The sequence below is a fragment of the Podarcis muralis genome, chromosome 2 (genome assembly GCF_964188315.1).
Source record: "Podarcis muralis chromosome 2, rPodMur119.hap1.1, whole genome shotgun sequence".
Classification (NCBI taxonomy): Eukaryota; Metazoa; Chordata; class Lepidosauria; order Squamata; family Lacertidae; genus Podarcis; species Podarcis muralis.
In genome coordinates this window covers 33,108,818-33,124,033 of record NC_135656.1, presented here as the reverse complement: position 1 = coordinate 33,124,033, position 15,216 = coordinate 33,108,818, and the positions used below count along the sequence as shown (strand labels likewise).

Here is a 15,216-nt window from a genome sequence, read left to right as displayed (position 1 = left end):
GAGTGGAATTGTTCTGCTATGGTGCTTCCCCCCCGCGCCGCCAAGGAAATGCCCCATCAAGCTGGTTTTGTAGTTCTTCAAGCAAAAGCCCTATACTCATACCCACCAAGCAGCATGGCCAGCCCTCCTGTGATAATGTGCAAGGATCTGCTGAGGGCATGTCTCTGGTCATCCCCATGGGACCACTAGCAATGAGCGGCCCTCTGGGAAATCTAGAAACTTAGTTGGCTACTGCCTCTTTGGACTACATCAACATGATGAGAAATGTGGAATATAAATGCAATGAGTAAATGCCAACTTTCGAACGCTTGCAGGAGATGCTGTGCATTGTATTTTGCTGTACTGAAAACATTCATGGGTGAATGGGCCACTTATAGAGAATAAATGCCTCTCCTATAGCAAAGGCCCCCAATCCCCGTTTCATCTAAAGCCTGGGACTGGCACTATCGGCAAGCCCTTATTGCACCTGTAAGTCCCGTGCCAAGTGTGCATCCCATATCTCAAGCCACCTGCTAAATTGCCGACTTTGCTGCACTTCAGGCAGTATCTGGGTGAAAGCCCAAACTCAAACTCCCAGCATGGATCAAGGCATTTGGGAGGTCCCAACCTGGATTGTGCTGGACAAGCTTTTGCCTTTGTATGCTGTTAAGGAAACTCTGGCACCAAGTGTTCCAAATCCATTCCCTGAGATGACTGCCTCAACTTCCTTGCATTGGTCTTGCTGAGTCTTTACATCCGCTCTCTCTAGATGTTTGCTGTCCCCTGATCCTTTTAATGTGAGGTGCCAGGGATTAAGCCTGGGACTTCTCGGGTGCAAATGTTGGAAGCATGGTCCTCCCCTCCTGAGTCAGTGAAGGGGAATTTGTGGCCCTCTGGAAATTTGTCAGACTCCAGCCTCCCTTGTTGGCCTTTCTATATGGATGTGATGAGAAATGGAGTCCAAGGAACATCTGAAGGGTTGCAGGGCCACTTCCGGGACCTGCTGGTGAAGGGCAGGTGATCATTATCATTATCGATCCTATTTGCTTTAATAAAAAGGTCGACATGAACCCCCACCCACCACAACACACCCAGGACCCTCCTCCTCCCCTGTTCTCCACAGCAGGTGAATGGATGGCTTGTTCTCAGCTCCCCCTCCATCCCAGAAGGAGAATCATAGAATCATTTGAATGGTAGAGTTGGTAGGGGGTCCCAAGGATCATCTAGTCCAACCCCCTGCAATGCAGGATTCTCAGTTTTTCATTATTATCCAGGAGAACACCAGAACTGTCAGATAGAAAAGAGGCGAACAAATCTGTTGCTGATTCAAACATATAGTACAAAGAGTGGAGTGGAGGCGGCAGCTCGATGACGAGGAAGAGGATGACAGCCGTCATCCCCGCCTCCTGCTCGCTACTTGTCAGTGGCTCTTTGGGGAGGGGGTAAGGTGGGGGTCGTCGTCTCCCTCCCCCCCCCCGCGAACCAACACGTTGTCGGTGCTGTCAAAATCTTTTTGAAGGGAGGTGGGGAAAGGTGGGAGCGGGCGAAAGGACAGGCCTGGCGGTGGCAGCCCTCGGGTCACGCCGCCGTTTTGCTGTCTAGGCAAACCAAACAAAGCCCCGGGGGCCCCGGCGGTGGCAGCGCTCCAGCTCTGGGACGGCAGGGACCGAGCCTCGTCCAGGGCTTGTTAACGCTTCTGCCTCCCTCGGCTCTTCTCTCCCACATCGCCCGTCGCCGCCTTGGCACGCCTGCCTGGCGGTGCCCGCCGCCCGAAGGGGTTAAGCCAGTGAGTCACTGCCTCTCTGCTTTCATAATCCCTGCCTCTCTGTCTCTCTGTCTCTCTCCTGCGTCTCCCTCGAAGCGGGGTCGCCGAGAAGACTTCGGAGAGTCCCTGTCGTCGACGTCGCGGGCCTGAAGCGGTTAACCAGAGCCGGGGTGGCAGCAGCAGCAGCAGCAGCAGCAGCAGCGAGCCTGCCTCCTCGCTCCCTGGCTCAGTCCCTCCTGCTTTGCGCGCGCCTGGTGTCCTGTGGAAACTGAAGCAGACCTGCCCAGCAAGCCGAGCAACTTTTTGCTCCCCCCCTCCCATCCCGGCTCCCCGCCTTGCTCTCTTTTAAACGCCGGGCTGGCGAGGAGGACGAGAGACTCCCTCTGCAGCTGAGGGAAGACTAGGCGCAAACACACACAAACGCCGAGGCTGATTGCGCGTCGTGCGCCCCTGCGAGGCAAAGCTCCTGTTCCTCTCCTGGGTGGACTCGCAAAGGTGAGAGGAGGAGGAGGAGAAGAGGAGGAGGAGCAGAGGGATGGAGGAACGGCTTCGCTTTCCCGCTGGATGGATTTAGGGACAGGGTGGCGGGGAGAGGAGGCTGGAAGGCACCACCGAGCAGTGCGCCTGCCTGATCCGGTCGTCTGACGGGAAAGGCACCTGAAGGGGGTTGAGGATGGCAGCCGTCGCAGCAGCACCAGCCGACTGCGGACACCGCTGCTGAGGGAGAGCTTGGCGGCGGCGGCGGCAGGAGGAGGAAGAGAAGGACACGCGCACAGCAGCAGCTGCAGCGGCGGCGGCGCCTGAGGTAAGGACGCTCGCCTCAGGACTGCCCAGCGGGAAAGGACGACCCAGGTGAATGGTCGCCCGGCGCTTTTCCTCGACGGGCGGCAGTGCGGACCCCTCTGCAGTGGGGAGGATGGCGCTGGGTGGGGGGCGGCAGAGAGAGGAGGCTCAGCCTCGAAAAGGTAGCCCGGAGGAGGAGGAGGAAGGGGGGGGGAGGAGGAAAGTTCTGGACGCCGAGCGCGCTTTCCTGACTGCAGTGAAGCCCGCTTTGATTGTCATCGCGAGTTTGGCAAAGCCGAGCTGCTGCCCCCGCTGGGCTCCTCGCACTGCGCCGCCGCCGCCGCCGCCGCCTGCTGAAGTTTCCCGGTCCGCAGAGGGGTGGGGTGGCGAGCAGGGAGACCTGGCTTAAAGGGGGGGGGGTGCCTTTGGTTTTTGTGCGCGCGAGGGAGAGATCCCCTTTTCCTTACCCAGATGCAGGAGGAGGAGGAGGTTACCCAGCGAAGTGGGCAGTCTGTGCTCTGCACCCCCCCGTCTCTCCCCCCCTCCACCTCCCCTCTCTCGCCACCTGCATGCTCCAGCGCCCTGCCAAAGCACTCAGGTCGCGCGCCTTTGGATGGGTTGGATCGGGCCTCTGCCAGAGAGCAGCTGCCGCCTCCGAACTCCCCAGGATTTCTTCAAGGTGTGTGTAGGCGCGCGCGCGTGTTCGCGCACACGGACACCCCCGCGCACACCTTTCCTTCTCCCTCCCCCCTCCCTTCCCCCTCTCTGGCGCTCGCTCGCTCGCACAGGGACTAGGGATCGTAGGAAGATTCAGCAGGATTATGTAATGCCGGCTGCTTTGGCTAGCTAGCAGTGCTGGAAAGGGCTGCCTGCCGCCTGGTCGCGCGAGCAGGAAAGGGGGTAAGTCAGTGCCAGGCTTGCGGGTCCCGAAGCACTTGGGTGGAAGGCAGGACACACAGACAGACAGACTGACTGACAGACAGACAGACAGACGGAGCACCAAAGAGTCTTCTACTGGGGAGATTCGCCCGCGCTTTGATGAATCAAAACAGGCTCTGAAAGTTTCCTCTCAGGTCCTGTCGCCAACCCGGCGCCCCATTTCAATATTTTGCCCACTCCCACCCCACTTTATTAAAGCTCAAGTCCCTTCTATCCCACTCAGATTGGTCCTTTTCTTTCCCAGGTCAGGTTAAGGTTCAGATTACGCTTTTGTGGGGAGTGGGACTGTTTCACTGGCTACTTGCCTTCTTCACTATTCACCAGCCTGGTATCCTCCAGATAATTCTGACTACAGTACAACTTTTTCCAGCTCCATAGTTGTGGTCCAAACCACCCAGAGGGTGGACTACTAAGAAGGCTCCCTGTTACTTTTCTGTGGGAGCATCTCTGGCAACTCTGCACCAGACGGAGACTCACTCCCTGGGCACAGTTATTAGGCCAGAGTTCAATGGCTAAGCCGAGCGCTGCTTTGTATGCAGAACCCCTCAAATTCAGACCCCAGGAATCCTGGAGAGCCTTTGCCAGTCAGTGCAGGCAACACTAAGCTAGATGGCAGCTTCTTATGTTCCCAAATATTAGAAAAATTAAGAGGGGTGTGTTGCTATTGTTGTCGTTTTGATTTTGCAGTCGAGCGGCATATAAATCTTACAAAATTAATAAATGAAATAAACTGCATCAGAGAGAAAAGGAGGGTCAGCTGTAGAGCAGGATGTTTGAAATGGATGGCCTGTGACCCTCTTTCCCTGCAGCCTCCTACAGTGCAGTCCATCCTTCAGGGTCTTGATTTTGGAGAACTTGCTTCCTCCATCCCCTCGAATAGCCATTTGCTGCCCCATCTCTTTCCTTCCCCAACAGAGTTTTGCTTCTTTCCTCCCTCTGTTGTAATTGCAATAGTTGAATCAGTGCTTGCCTCGCTTTACAGAGTGGCGCAAACAAAAGGAAAAACAAAATCAGAACAAGAGGGCTGGTTTCTGCCCTGATGAGCTTACAGTTTTATACTTTTCCAGCTTATTGGGAAGGACAACTAAGGGGGAGGTAGGAAAGGGAGAGGCAAATGTAACAAGGGGTGGACCTGTGCAAATGTTACCCCCCCCCCCCGCATCTTACCATCTTTCCTCCATTCAGATTTTCCCCCTTGCTATCTCTGGAGTTGGAGTATTTCTTATTGTCCCTGGAAATGAAACACAGAATGCACCCTGCTACTAGTAATAATACTTATATGCAGTTTAGAGGGTGTTGTGGAAACTCAGCAGGGATGATGATGGGCCCAGTCTAGCAGGAAGTTCTCCTGACCAAGCCCTGTTGCCTGGGAGCTGTGCAAGAGATGTGCCGTGTCTAGTTTGTTGCTGGCAGCAGCAACCTGGGAAACCTTGGCTCACCATACAGCCGGGGTTGTCTTGCTGCAGTGTAGGCTCAGGTGGTTCTTCTTCTGGAATGTGTCACTTAACCTAAGTTTAGGACTTCGGGCATCCCCTGGGCAGTGAGTGCCAGCCCTCCTTCGCATGCCCTCCCCACCTGACCATTTCTTTCAGTCAAGGTCACTGCAGTAATTTCATATGTAGCTGCCTGGTGCTGCTGTCTTATCTATCGCACGGTTTCTGTTTCCCTCTCTTTGTGTTCCTGGGGATATTGTGTTCAATAAAACTTACCGCTCTTAACACTCTTGGCAGCTCTCCAAATGCAAACACTCTCTGCTCTCTTTTCCCTCTCCTCCCACTGGGGCTGAAATAGAGACATTGAGGGCTCATGCTGAACCCTGAGGGTCATGGGCTTTCCCACAAAGCCACTTCCCACCCACCCACCCTTCTCCCCTCACAGCCTCAGATGTGGTGAGGATGAGGCACTCTGCACATGCTCAAGGACACAGGAAGAGAGGATGATTGCCTGTGTTCTGAGGCCATGCCCTGACCTATGCAATGAAAAGCAGGCTGTGCAACTAGGCCAGGTGAGCAGGGCCGTATTAGGCCCTGCCTCCGAGCTCCCAAGAGATTTTTCTTTCTACACGCTGTGATTGAAAAATGCCCGGGACGTTTCTTTAATGGGTGTCTTTCACAGCCTTAATTAAAGCAGTTGCCTGACCCTGACCCTGGAGCTCCTCTGGAGGTTGGAGCCAGGTGTTTGCTAGAAAGGAATGTCCTCCTGACCCAAGACTTATGTTCGAGGGACGCTTTCATCAGCACGATGTTTGCTAGAGGAGGAGGAGGAAGAGAAGGAGCAGCAGCAGCAGCAGGAGTTTTCATAAGGCGGAACCTTATCTGTAACCTTGTCAAAGCCAGAAGGAGAACGTTGGTATCTGGAGTCCGCACATAATCTGCTGCATTGGCCCACCCAAGGCCACTGCCCCCACATGCCGCCGTGTTCCCTTCCATCTGTGCAGCCTTTGTAGGCCACAAACATCCCTGAACTGCAATCAGCTTGCAGCCAAGTTGACTCCTATGGCTTTCAAGGGCCTCTCCAGCTCATTTGCTTTCCCCTTGTGGCTGCCCACTATGGCTCAGGCTTCACCACATCATAAGAACCTAAGAAATCCCCACTGGGCCAGACCAAAGGCCCATCTAGTCCAACACTCCCTTCATGCAGTGGCCTGCAGGAAGCCCGTAAGGTCCCTTGACAGTGGAGGTAGAGCATGACCATTTTGGCTTGTAGCCGCTCATCATAGACTCATAGAATTGCAGACTTGGAAGTGACCCTTAGGATCATCTAGTCCAGCGGTTCTCAACCTGTGGGTCCCCAGATGTTGTTGGACTACAACTCCCATCATCCCTGAGCTCTGGCCTTGCTAGCTAGGGGTGATGGGAGTTGTAGTTCAACAACATCTGGGGACCCACAGGTTGAGAAAGGTTGATCTAGTCCAACCCCCTGCAATGCAGGAATGAATAAGCAGCTGCCCCAATATGGGGATTGAACCTGCAACCATGGCGTTATCAGCACTGCACTCTAACCAACTGAGCTATCAAGGCATAATAGCCTTATCCCTCTATGAGACTCCCTGTGCTCCAGTCTCTCTCTCTCTCTCTCTCTCTCTCTCTCTCTCTCTCTCTCTCTCTCTCTCACACACACACACACACACACACACACACACACACACACTGCTGGCCACCCCAGCCTTCTGAATTCTGCTGAAGACCTCACCCTGCTTCCAGTTCTCAGTGTCGCTTGTTCTTCTGCCCATGTCAGCAATATCTCCTTGCCCTTGCTGCTCTGCAGATAGGGAAGGGAGTTCATGGGTAGAGCACACACTTTTTGTACAAATGGTCCCAGGTTCAAGCACTGGCATCTCTAGGTTGTTGTTTTTTTAAAGGATCCAATGGCAGAGGAGGGAAGGCAGCCCTCCATGCCCCTCTATGTGGCCCTCCAGACTCTCCCAAGCCACATTTTGCTTGGGATGTTATTGTTTTTTGCCTGGCTTGTGTGTATTCTTGAACTCAGAAAATAGGGTGTTGGGGTGTAGAAACCAGTCTACTGTACAAAGTTAAAACTTAACCGTTGTTGCTCTACCCTGCCTCTGGCCCTGTGTCCCTGCTGGCTGTCAGAATGGAGTGCGGCCCTCAGGCTGAATAAGGGTCCCCACCCCTCTGGTAGCAGATGATGTGCAAGACCCTTATCTGCCCTGAAATAGACCCTGCTAGGCCAGTCAGCATAGGCAATGCTTGGCCAGACGGACACATCGTTTGACCTGCTGTGAGGTCTCATGATATTGTTGTCTACAATACCTCCTTCTCCAATTCCCTTCTTCAGTCACAAACAACTAATGGGGCCCCTGGATTCCCCTTTCCCTGATTTTTTTGGGTCAGCCACCACACGCCGCCACCAACATGACCCACTGCCACACCACCTCAGCTTTAAAATCAGGTTGCTCTATGTTTCTCAGTCCAGACACAGAAGAGTGGTACTACTACCACGACTAATTCTTATTGTTTAATTTGTAACCTCGCCCATCTAACTGGGTTGCACCAGCCACTCTGGGCGGCTTCCTGCATATACGAAAATACAATAAAACATTAAATATTAAGAAAGTTTCCCTATACAGGGCTGCCTTCAGGTGTCTTCTAAAGGTTGTGTAGTTCTTTATCTCCTTGACATCTGAAGGGAGGACGTTCCACAGAGAGGGCGCCGCTACCAAGAAGGCCCTCTGCCTCGTTCCCTGTAATTTCGCTTCTAGCTGTGAAGGAACCGCCAGAAGCCCGTCAGAGCTGGACCTCAGTGTCTGGGCTGAACGATGGATGTCTAAAGCAGTGTTTCCCAACCTTGGGCCTCCAGCTGTTTTTGGACTACAACTCCCATCATCCCTAGCTAGCAAGACCAGTGGTCAGGGATGATGGGAATTGTAGTTCAAAAACAGCTGGAGGCCCAAGGTTGGGAAACACTGGTCTAAAGACATAGCGCTCTCCCTCCCTCCCTCTCTCTCTCTCTCTCTCTCTCTCTCTCTCTCTCTCTCTCTCTCACACACACACACACACACACACACACACACACACTATAGTCACAAAGTAACTCAGAAACCCAGACTTTACAACCTAACATGCTGACCGCTTGATTAGCCATCATCTGCTGCGTGCTCTTGCGCTGTCTGGTCATGGCCACTGGGTATGCCAGTCCAGGCAGTGGTCCACCTATTTGGCTTCAGCTTGGTCTGGGTGGCTGCAGTGTCCTTTCCCATAGCCTCCTTTTTAAGTTACAATGGAATGACATGTTCCTTTCACCCCCTCTGTGAGTTGCTGTGCTTGGCTGCAGTCATTTTCCTGGCGCGCAAGCTCACTCAAAATCTAAAAACAGTAAGTGGGTTGGATTGTGCAGAGCAATCAATACAGGGAAATGTCTTGAAAGAAACTCTGCAAGCCGTACACAAGCAGTCTCTGGATTCTCTCTTCCTGACTCACTTGTCAGGGATGCTTACCGTCACCAGGGTGGAGAAGTATGATGGCTTGTCCCTCACCTAGAAAAGCGGACACAGTCAGGTCATGCTTACTGCAAAGGGTGGAGCTGTTCCCCTAGAGAGGAGTAGGATATATGACTCATTCTGTTGGTTTGAGGAGCCATGCACAAACTTCCCGGGCGTGTGCTTTATGGGTATGCATTTCCAGTCAGCGGGGGAAACAGAGTTTGTAAGGGAAGGTTGAATTTAGACTCACTGGAGAAGGCAAAAGATGAAATCAAGGTGATGATGAAGCAACTGCATTTCAGAGAGACTTCTCTCCAGGGGGCTTCAATTTAGGAAGTAAACAGGGGTGGGATGATCTGTCCCCAGCCAGTCCAGTCCTTGGTGGCTTGCTTTGGATCTATTTACAGGAACCCTGAAGAAAAACGTTGCTAGGCTGGTCAGTTTCCTACATTTGGGAACAAGAAAGAAAGAAAGAAAGAAAGAAAGAAAGAAAGAAAGAAAGAAAGAAATCCAGTTTTCTTAAATCTCTTTTGAGTGTTCCGCAGCATTTCATTTTAGGATGATAGCAGGAATTTAAAATATGTGGCAAAGGGTAGATTTGAAACTGAAGGGCAGATGATGTCACTCTGTTTCTGGTGGCTGGAGTTTTGGGTTTTGCAAAACTGCTGCAGCATTTCTTAAACGTCGTGATTTCATGTTGTGCAAATGATTCACCCTGAAGTGTGTTCATGGGAGAGATGATAGAGCCATGAATCAGTCGATGGGTTTTGCTTCATTACTGAGACTCTGATTGATTGACAAGCTATAAACAGGGAGGAAAGTTTTCTGATGCCATATTGAAGATTCTGCCCTCCTTCGGTGTGGCATGTCACATGTGTGGCATGTCTGAGCCATCCAAATCAGGGCTACATCCACACCATCCATTTAAAACACTCTCATGACCACTCTTAACAGTCATTGCTCCTCTCAAATAATCCTGGGAACTGGGAGCTACAATTCCCACCACCCATAAAAAAACCCTACAGTTCCCAGTATTCTTGGGGGAGAGTTGTGTGTTTTAAATAGATGGACCTGGGATTGCCTCTTGCCCTGTGGCTCAATGAACTACTCTAGCATTTTTTCAGACTTTTCAAGGGGCCATGTCCTACATCCATGTGTTGGCTGAGGAATCCTTGCATTTTGTAGAAGAGTGTGGGACACGTTCTAGGGTGCTCAACCACATTCACACAAAACCTCTGGCTTGCCCTGCTGGGCTCCATGAAAAGTGCTTGTGGTTCCAAACTGTCAATATTTTCAGGCAACAAAAGCTGATTGGGGAAACAAACCCACTCCCCCCAAATATTGGACTTGGTGCAATAAGGATGAGAGTAAGCGATGGGTAAATGCACTGGGGAAAATACTTGATGCAACATAATGGCCGCTTACCCAGTTGGGGGTGGGTGGCAGTTGTGGTCCATTGCGTCAGGCTCCAAGACCCCTGGGAGCAAAGTTCATCCAAGTGGCCGGCATTTGGGTAATCCCTGGGCCAGCCACATGGCACATTGGGAGTTCCCGCTGGCCAGCAATTTAAATTCTGGCCAATCTGCCAGGCCTTGGGTAGCGGGGCCTGGGAGCGGACTGCGGCATAGTAGTAGTCTTTGCTCCCGTCCACTCCTAGCCATTAAAAACCACCAGCAACTGTCCTCCCCGCCTCTGTGACTGTCCCCCACCACACCACTCTTTCATAACAAATAGCGGGTGAAGCATTTTAGCAACGATTAAAAATAAAATGAAGGCAGAGTCTTAAAATGGAACCCACCACAACAGTTATCACAAAAGTGTGTTGAGCGACACATGGTCCCACCTACAACAGCTACATCACACCTGCTGGTGGAGTCGGAACACGAGCACAATGCTCCTGGTAGTTTGGTGCATCATGTGCAATCCCACTCATAGCTTAAAATGGAAAGGAATGATTGGATAGCACTAGGAGCCACCCGTCTGGAAGCAGCCTACGGCTGCTTGGTGATGCTGAGTCACAGGCAGCAGTTTCTTGTCATTTGGTCCACGATAATGATGGCATGAATTTTCTATTGATTTCGTTAGAGGCCCAGTACTGATTTCCAGGTTTTGAAGGGCATTTGTGCAGGGCACACTCCCTCCTCCCCAAGGTTCCGATAAGCTGCTCCTGGGTCTCCATTTGGTCCTCATCATTGCTACCACCACCTGCTTACTGAGCAGGTTGAGAGCCAAACGAGCATGCAGGCAGTAGTATCTCCTAAGGGGTGGAGGGGCAGAGTGAGAGGCAGGTGAGTAAGCAGGTTGCAATGGCGAACAGGAAGATGACCAGGGAGCTATGGTCAGCCAGGCGCTTACAAGAGTGTTGACTCCTGACCAGGCTCACCCTTGCTGGTTTCAATGGGAATTCAAGTGTGAAGTATGCGAAAATAGGTGTGGGTGTATTTGTTGGCATTGGGGTGTGTGTGTGGAAAAGGCAACTAAACATTTCCCCCATTCATCCCTGCCTTCTTTGTGGCCTGTTGATAAGTCAGCAACACAGAGGAAGAAAGAGGAAAAAGCAGGGCAAGTGAAGTTAGAGGTAAAGGGGGAGATTTGTTTGGGAAATTTGAATGAATCTCTCATGGACTCAAGTAGGACAAGTCCCAGATGAGAGCATCCCAAGCAAATGAAGGGTTTTGTGCATCTCTCACTCCCCTCTTCTCCATCCATTACCTCACTCTTCTTATTGTGTGATAGATTATTAGCCTACTGGCAAGGAATTTTCTCCTTCTCCTTTTAAAGTATTGTACAGCACCTAGTCATTTTAGCCTCTTTATAAATAAAATGTGATGACATGGATTTTTTTCATCGCAGTTCTGTGTTTTGCAGGGCTTTATCTTGAGATTTTACATAACATTCTTGCGTTTTTTGTGGTAGTTTTTAAAGATATTTTGTAACCCATCATGAGCCCCTGCGAGAGAGAAACCTTGGTAATTAACTCACTCTAGATACTAGTTCTTTAGCCTTTTTTATCAGATTTGATATTTAATTTTGAAGCTGAATTTCCTTAGGGAAATTCAGCCACAAGGTGTTTTGCTCTGAATGATCCGAGATAGATTTGGAAAGCAAAAATGTGATGCATGCTACATAATGCACACTCCTATGCTCAGTGGCGTATTAGATGCTGAACAGTTGGTTGCAATGGACGGAGTCCAGCTTGGTTATTGGATATTTTGGATGCCTACCCCAACCCAACTCTTTCTGAAAATCATATTGGTTCTGATCCAGCTCTGGGGTTGCAGCAAGATGCTTTACATGTGAATTAGCAGCCCTATTTGTATCAAAAGGTAGAATCCAGTCAATTCTGTGGGACCTGGATGAACATTGCAATGCAAATTGTTTTGCTCACCCACACATGCATCCTTTGTATTTTGTATTCTACATACAGATGGATACATTTTGCTTGGTCAGGGGAATTATTTCCCTGTCGCTGTATTTGTTTTAGCTGTGAACCGCAAACAATCATGAACCTCCAAAGTTTGGAATACAGTGGTACCTCAGGTTAAGTACTTAATTCGTTCCGGAGGTCCGTACTTAACCTGAAACTGTTCTTAACCTGAAGCACCACTTTAGCTAATGGGGCCTCCCGCTGCTGCTGCGCTGCCGGAGCCCGATTTCTGTTCCTACCCTGAAGCAAAGTTCTTAACCCGAGGTAATATTTCTGGGTTAGCAGAGTCTGTAACCTGAAGCGTATGTAACCCGAAGCGTATGTAACCCAAGGTACCACTGTAGTTCATGATTGCAAATAGGTCTCACTCTCCCCATCTCTTTTTCCAGAGATTGCTTTAATTGCAACACAAAACTTCTGTTGCAAATGGCCCACCAGGCCAACAGATGCATCATTTGTTACAGAATGGTAGGATAAGGTGGACCACCCATTTAGTTCTTCATTTTACTGAACCTGGTTGTAGTTTGCAACTCGGAGAGATTGGGGCAGTCACTTAGTTTGCAGCTACCTAATTCTGCAGCTTTAAGAGATGCAACCAGCTGTTCTGGGTTGCTCAGCCACTATAATTTATTACTGGCCGGGAGTTGTTCCCTGTAGGGCATCAGACCCAGGGGCCAAATTTGGCCTCCAGACTTTTCTGTCTGCCTCTCAAAACTCCCCTAGGCCACACTTCTCACTGGCCCTTTCCATCCCTCATACATTGGCTCTGTATGAGGGGAAGAAAATATGTTTCTGTAGGTAAATGAATATTCTGATTTACATGTATTGATTACTGGTCAAAGCCTTTATCTGCCCCACCTGCAATAAAACATGTCTGTCCCATTTGCAGGGTTGACTTGGCTAAAATGAACTGGTCAACAGCCCTAATGCGTATCTCATTGCCTTTTTTCCAGATCAACCTGAAGAATCAGCATCTTTTTAATTGATTACACCAAGGTTTTGATTCTCTTTCTGGGTTCCAATCCAGCCATTCCTTTCTGCAAGCCGAGATCTTCCTCCAGGGCTCAACCATGACTACTTCTGCCTTGCGCCGGCAGGTGAAAAACATTGTGCACAATTACTCTGAGGCAGAGATCAAGGTGCGCGAGGCCACCTCCAATGACCCCTGGGGCCCCCCGAGCTCCTTGATGTCCGAGATTGCAGACCTGACCTTCAACACCGTGGCATTTGCCGAGGTCATGGGCATGATCTGGAGGCGGCTGAACGACAGTGGCAAGAACTGGCGCCATGTCTACAAGGCGCTGACTCTTCTGGACTACCTCATCAAAACTGGCTCAGAGAAGGTGGCCCACCAGTGCCGGGAGAACCTGTACACCATCCAGACCTTAAAGGAGTTCCAGTACATAGACCGCGATGGCAAGGACCAGGGCATCAATGTCCGGGAAAAGGTAAAGCAAGTGATGGGCTTGCTGAAGGATGAGGAGAGACTGAAGCAGGAGAGAGCCTATGCCCTGAAAACCAAAGAGCGGATGTCCCTCGAAGGCATGGGGATTAGCAGCAGCAACAGCCAGCAGCTTGCCTATGGGCGGCGGGCGTCACAGTACGGAGAAGACTACGGCAGGTCAAGAGAGTCTCCGTCCTCCTTTAATTGTGAGTAGTGCAGTGTGTCATGGGTGAGCTGCCTTGTCTCTGGTGGATCAAGATTTGTGGCTGCATTTCTGACCACCACCTTTGCCAGTGGAGCGGTCTGGATGAATGCCTCGTATCATTTGTGAATGGTCTTGGTTTCCCAGGTGGGGAGTTGTTGGGGCACCTGGTCGTTTGGGTAGAACAGAATAAGTATGTGTGCAGTTTTCAAGATACACATTCCAGGGAAGGTATTCTATGTTTCCCCTATGATCAAATAAGGAAAGTTGGCAGGACCATTCCTGCCATTACTTAGCATTGCGGTTGGGAAGTAAAGGGCAGCTGGGTGGAATGGATAAGAAAGAATTTGGATTTGATATCCCGCTTTATCACTACCCGAAGGAGTCTCAAAGCGGCTAACATTCTCCTTTCCCTTCCTCCCCGACAACAAACACTCTGTGAGGTGAGTGGGGCTGAGAGACTTCAGAGAAGTGTGACTGGCCCAAGGTCACCCAGCAGCTGCATGTGGAGGAGCGGGGAAGCGAACCCAGTTCACCAGATTACAAGGCTGCCGCTCTTAACCACTGCACCACACTGGCTCTCATGAAGGGCCCATGGAGAGAAACCATGAGCTGTGCAGAGTGCAGAAATCCTTCTTAACATTTCTGCCTTCAGAAGCCCCAACCAATTTCACCCCTGCTTTCCAAGTTCCAAGCAAAACCTTCATGCATATTTTTCAGATTCTCCCCCTCTAGCTGTGAAGATAGAACTTGGGAGAAGTTGTAGGGAGAAATAGGATTAGGTGGAAGATTGTAAGTCCTGTGTTACAATGCCTGCTGTAGGGTAGTACAGGAGCATTTACATTACAACAGGTGTGGGGAACCTGTGGCTTTAGTTGTATTACAGCTCCCTTCATCCCTGACTATTGGCCGTGTTGTCTGGGGCTGATGGGAGTCGGAGCCCAACAACATCCAAAGGGCAGACTCCCCACCCATGTGTTATGCAGTTCTTAAAAAGGAGATTCTCCTATGGAAATGACATGCAATGCACAGGGAGATAATCAAGTCGCATGACAGTGCTAAATGGTAATTGGCCTCAGCTTTTAAAAGCATGCACATTACACGTATGCTATCACTACACATTACAATCTACAAATGGGTTTCGTGTTAACTCCTACAAAGAGGTGCCTTTGATTTAAGAATTTTGTAAAGGGGTCTTTGGGGGCCAATCTACACAATAGATTTCCACCTTGGCATTACCTATGCCTCAGTGGTCTGAGATTGAAATTAATATCACTGCAGCAACAGGGGTGACCAGTCTCTTGATGCAAGTAGGGCAAGTATGAGAATGAGATTGGGGTGATTGTTGCCTCTGTGTATTAAGACCTGGGCATGAAGAACCAGCTATATGAAGCTGTTTCTAGGGTCCTCTGTTCTGTATGTAGAACCTGAAGCTCTCCAGATGTTGCTGGACTACAAGTCCCATCACTCCCAACCATTGGCCGTGCTGGCTGAGGCTGATGGGAACTGGAGTCCAAACACATCTGAAGGGGAACAGGTACCCAATCCTTGGAGACCACCAACCTTTTGGCCTCCACATTTCTGCTCACATTATTTTTCAGCCCAGCACAGTTAACTGATATGCAAACAAGCTATTCTAACGGGTGAATTGGAATTAGAGCAGGTGGTGATGTGATTTATGTTTATCTTGGAGGATTCCAATTCTTGGAATTTTTGCTAGCTAGTTGCTGTTACA

At 50.5% G+C, this 15,216-nt stretch overlaps 1 protein-coding gene across 10 annotated transcripts in view; it reads left to right on the top strand.

Moving 5' to 3' along the window:
• Positions 1-1,563: 1,563 nt before the first annotated feature.
• EPN3 (epsin 3) overlaps positions 1,564-15,216 on the top strand; it is a 34,365-nt gene continuing 20,712 nt past the window's right edge. For 2 of the 10 annotated variants that reach the window (XM_028716680.2, XM_028716699.2), the window contains exons 1-2: positions 1,569-2,549; positions 12,789-13,485. In XM_028716680.2, coding sequence (XP_028572513.2) covers positions 12,906-13,485 — 580 coding nt within the window. In that variant the 5' untranslated portion in view covers positions 1,569-2,549; positions 12,789-12,905. Of the gene's footprint in view, positions 2,550-3,061; positions 3,207-3,403; positions 3,428-12,788; positions 13,486-15,216 lie in introns of those variants that run through there. The other 8 variants (XM_028716701.2, XM_028716693.2, XM_028716684.2 and 5 more) reach the window with 8 other exon arrangements.